The following is a 1,203-nucleotide window of genomic DNA, read 5'->3' as shown; positions in this document are numbered from 1 at the left end:
GAGTAGCTGCATGTGCATTTGCTGATTTCGAAGATTCTGATGCATCTGCAGAAAGTTCATAAGCTAAGCCGCATCTTGATCTTCTGGGATTTCAACTTGTTCTTCGGGTGCTTCGAAATCATGGGTTTGGGCTATACCATCACCCTCATCATTGACAATCATATTGTGCAGAATAACACAACATGCCATCAGCTGCCACAAACTTTCTGATTCCCACATCATTACAGCGCTCCGCACAATTCCTCAACGAGCCTGAAGCACACCAAATGCCCTCTCCACGTCCTTCCTAGCAGCTTCCTGCATTGTTGCAAAGTGGCTCTGTTTATTGCCACGTGACACGGATATGGTCTTCACAAACGCCGCCCACTGAGGATAGATACCATCGGCAAGATAGTACCCCATGTTGTAGTCCCGACCGTTGATGGTGTAGTTGCACGGCGGTGATTCCCCATTGCAAAGCCTCCTGAACACCGGAGATTGTTGAAGCACGTTGATGTCGTTGTGAGAACCGGGCATTTCAAAGAAAGCATGCCAAATCCATAAGTCATGTGATGCGACCGCTTCTAGTATGATGGTGGCCTCTCTGGTGTGACCTTGATACATTCCCCATAGACCTTTGGGGCAGTTTTTCCATTGCCAATGCGTGCAATCAATTGATCCGAGCATTCCTGAAAACCCCTTGCCTCTCCAATAGCCAACAACTTCTCCGTGTCCTGCGCATTTCGTTCTCTGAGATACTCCGGTCCAAACACCTCAACCACCGCGCGAGCAAATTTGACAGTAGTCTTGAGGCATGTGCTCTCCCCCATCATGACCATCTCACCAACGGCGTCTGCAGCAGTACCAAGTGCAAGCATCCTCAGAGCAGCCGTGAACTTCTGCTTGGCCGAGAAAGAGAGTTGGCCACAGCAATCCCTTCTCAGATTGAAGTAGTCGTCGTGTGCCTCCACTCCCTCCATAATGCGCGAAAACGGCGACGAAACCATGGATCATCCGGAAAAGCAGGTCTGGGAGCAAATTAGTCATTGTGCAGTAGCTTTGCTCCGGACACTCTGTCCCGGTTGATCACTCTTCTCCCTTTGATTGAGCCCTTGAAGTTGAGAATATGCTCCACTTGCCGGTCCATTTCCTCTTGCATGCTCATGAGCATGATCATGTCCACTTCTTCGTTTGAATCCGACGAATCAAAGAACTCATCTTGAA

At 49.2% G+C, this 1,203-nt stretch overlaps 1 protein-coding gene across 1 annotated transcript; it reads right to left on the bottom strand.

Moving 5' to 3' along the window:
* Positions 1–563: 563 nt before the first annotated feature.
* On the bottom strand, positions 564–959 carry LOC109746584 (uncharacterized). The gene has a single exon (XM_020305701.1). The coding sequence runs from the start codon at positions 957–959 to the stop codon at positions 564–566; it is 396 nt and encodes a 131-aa protein (XP_020161290.1).
* Positions 960–1,203: the final 244 nt, after the last annotated feature.

This window comes from Aegilops tauschii, chromosome 6, assembly GCF_002575655.3.
Source record: "Aegilops tauschii subsp. strangulata cultivar AL8/78 chromosome 6, Aet v6.0, whole genome shotgun sequence".
Lineage (NCBI taxonomy): Eukaryota > Viridiplantae > Streptophyta > Magnoliopsida > Poales > Poaceae > Aegilops > Aegilops tauschii.
This window is presented reverse-complemented; position numbering and strand designations above follow the sequence as displayed.